Source organism: Octodon degus, unplaced genomic scaffold (assembly GCF_000260255.1).
Source record: "Octodon degus isolate 3935 unplaced genomic scaffold, OctDeg1.0 scaffold00162, whole genome shotgun sequence".
Classification (NCBI taxonomy): Eukaryota; Metazoa; Chordata; class Mammalia; order Rodentia; family Octodontidae; genus Octodon; species Octodon degus.
In genome coordinates this window covers 2,889,546-2,891,688 of record NW_004524738.1, presented here as the reverse complement: position 1 = coordinate 2,891,688, position 2,143 = coordinate 2,889,546, and the positions used below count along the sequence as shown (strand labels likewise).

At 52.3% G+C, this 2,143-nt stretch overlaps 1 protein-coding gene across 1 annotated transcript in view; it reads left to right on the top strand.

The window, feature by feature from the left end:
* Window positions 1-2,143, top strand: part of Tcf7l1 (transcription factor 7 like 1) — a 159,344-nt gene that overhangs the window by 150,389 nt on the left and 6,812 nt on the right. The window contains exon 5 of the mRNA XM_004642829.2: window positions 777-909. Coding sequence (XP_004642886.2) covers window positions 777-909 — 133 coding nt within the window. The remainder of the gene's footprint in view (window positions 1-776; window positions 910-2,143) is intronic.

Below are 2,143 nucleotides of genomic sequence, written 5' to 3'. Positions count from 1 at the left end.
CACACACACACACACACAAATAAACTTTAAAAAATAAAATAAAATGCATTGGAGGCTGGGTGCGGTGCCACATGCCTGCAATCCCAGCACTCAGGAGGGATTGCATGTTGCATGTTGCATGTTGGAGATGGGCCTGGGCTGCAAAGTGAGCTCAGGATCAGCCTGAGCTGCATAACAAGACCCTGTCTCAAAGAAAAAAACAAACAAACAAAATGAATTGGGTGTGCCAGTGCTAGGGTGCTTGGGCCTTTTTCATTTGCAACTCTGAAATCAAGATTCCTTCTCTGCTTCCATCACCTAAAATAGTGGTGCTCCTTACACTTGATGGTGCAGTACATGAAAGGTGGTTGACAGCCGTGTCTTAAGTGGTACCTGGAGGAGAGCCGAAAGCACTCAGGGTCTGTAGAGCCTGAAGGCGTAGCTCGTAGTTGGAGCTCTGCTGGTGACGAGCCCCCTCTGCTGTCCCTGGACTCTGAGCTGGACCTGAGAGCCGTTTGTGTGAAGCTGATCTGCAGTGTGTGTATGTGTGTGCGTGTGTGCGTGTGCCAGGCCAGGGTCACACAGCAGAGTGCACGGCCCAGCTGCCTGCAGCTGGAAGGATGGGGCAGTGTGCTGGGCAGTGGATCCCTCCTTCACCCCGCTTCCTCTCCAGGGCTGTGTGAGGACTGCATGGGTTGTTGCATGGAAAACACCTGGCACACATTCCCCTCGGTAGCAGCTGATCCTACTCCCATCTCCTTGGCAACTGGTCCGTCTTGCTTTCCCATGTCTTACAGTCTAACAAAGTTCCTGTTGTGCAGCACCCGCATCACATGCACCCGTTGACGCCCCTCATCACCTACAGCAACGACCACTTCTCCCCGGGCTCCCCTCCCACACACCTCTCCCAGGAGATTGATCCAAAGACAGGTGAGTCACCCATTGCACAGGCGCTTGCAGGCTGGACAGGCTTTTGGCGGGGGGCAGCAGGCCTTGAAGGAGCAGACCGAGTTCAAATCACACCTCCAGCCCTCCAGAGTCTCATGACCTTGGCCTTGCGCCTTCCCCACCTTGAGGATAGTGTGAGGATAAAACGAGGTGAAACAAGACAAACTGGGGGTGGGCAGGGTGGGGGGGGGAGCTCTGTCAAAGTCTAGCCCAGCTTCCACCTGTGTCTTTCTAAGCCAGAACCCATCCCCTAGGCTAAATATTTTCAAACAGTCACTGGTCCAGCCAAATTTTTCAGGGTAGTTGTAAAGCAGGAAAGCGAAGCTAGGGTGTGTGCTTGTTTTTTGTACTGGGGATCAAACTTAGGCCCTTCGTCCTGAGCTATATCCCTCACCATTTTTTTTTTTTTTTTTTGGTGGAACTAGGGATCTCACCCATTTTTTGACTTAGAGACAATGTCTCACTAAGTTGCCTAGGCTGGACTCACACTTGCCGTCCACTTGCCCTATTCTCTTGAGAATGCCAGAATTACAGAGTTGTGCCCCTAGGCCAGGCTAGCTTTTTAAAAATATTTTAGGCTGGCCAAATAGCTCAGCGGATTAAAGCGCCTGCAAGCAGGTGTAGGGGCCTGGGGTTTGATCCTGTCATGCCATGCTGGCCCCGCCCCCGGGGTGCCCTGACACTTGGGCGTGGTAGTACGTGCCTGTAATCTCAGCTCCTGGGAGGCTGGAAACAGGCTGATCCCTGTGAGTCTGATCTAGTAGTGAGACCCTGAACACCTTGTAGACCCTTCCCTAAAATACAGGAAAAAAAAAATTTAATGGCCCATCAGACCTGTCCAACCCAGGGAGCTAAGGGCGTCACAATACCCCCACAGAACTGCTGTGGCCCAATGTTTTGGAGCCCCTCTCTGGAGAAAGAATACTCACTACACCGTTCAGGTAATAAACAGGATAACTGCAAGAGAAATCCAGAGCTTGGGGCCTGAGTACGTACCTCCATGGTACAGTGTGTACAGAAACCATCAACAGGGCTGAAAAACAAAACAAGAAGAAACCCAGGGGGCTGGTGAGATGGCTCAGTGGTCTAAAGCGCCGACTTCGAACAAGCTTAGCTAAAGCACAGGGACCGCAGTTCAATCCCCCAGCACCACATGCCAGCCAGCCCCGCCCCCTGGTGGGCTGAGCTGGCCACACACACACACACACAAATAAAT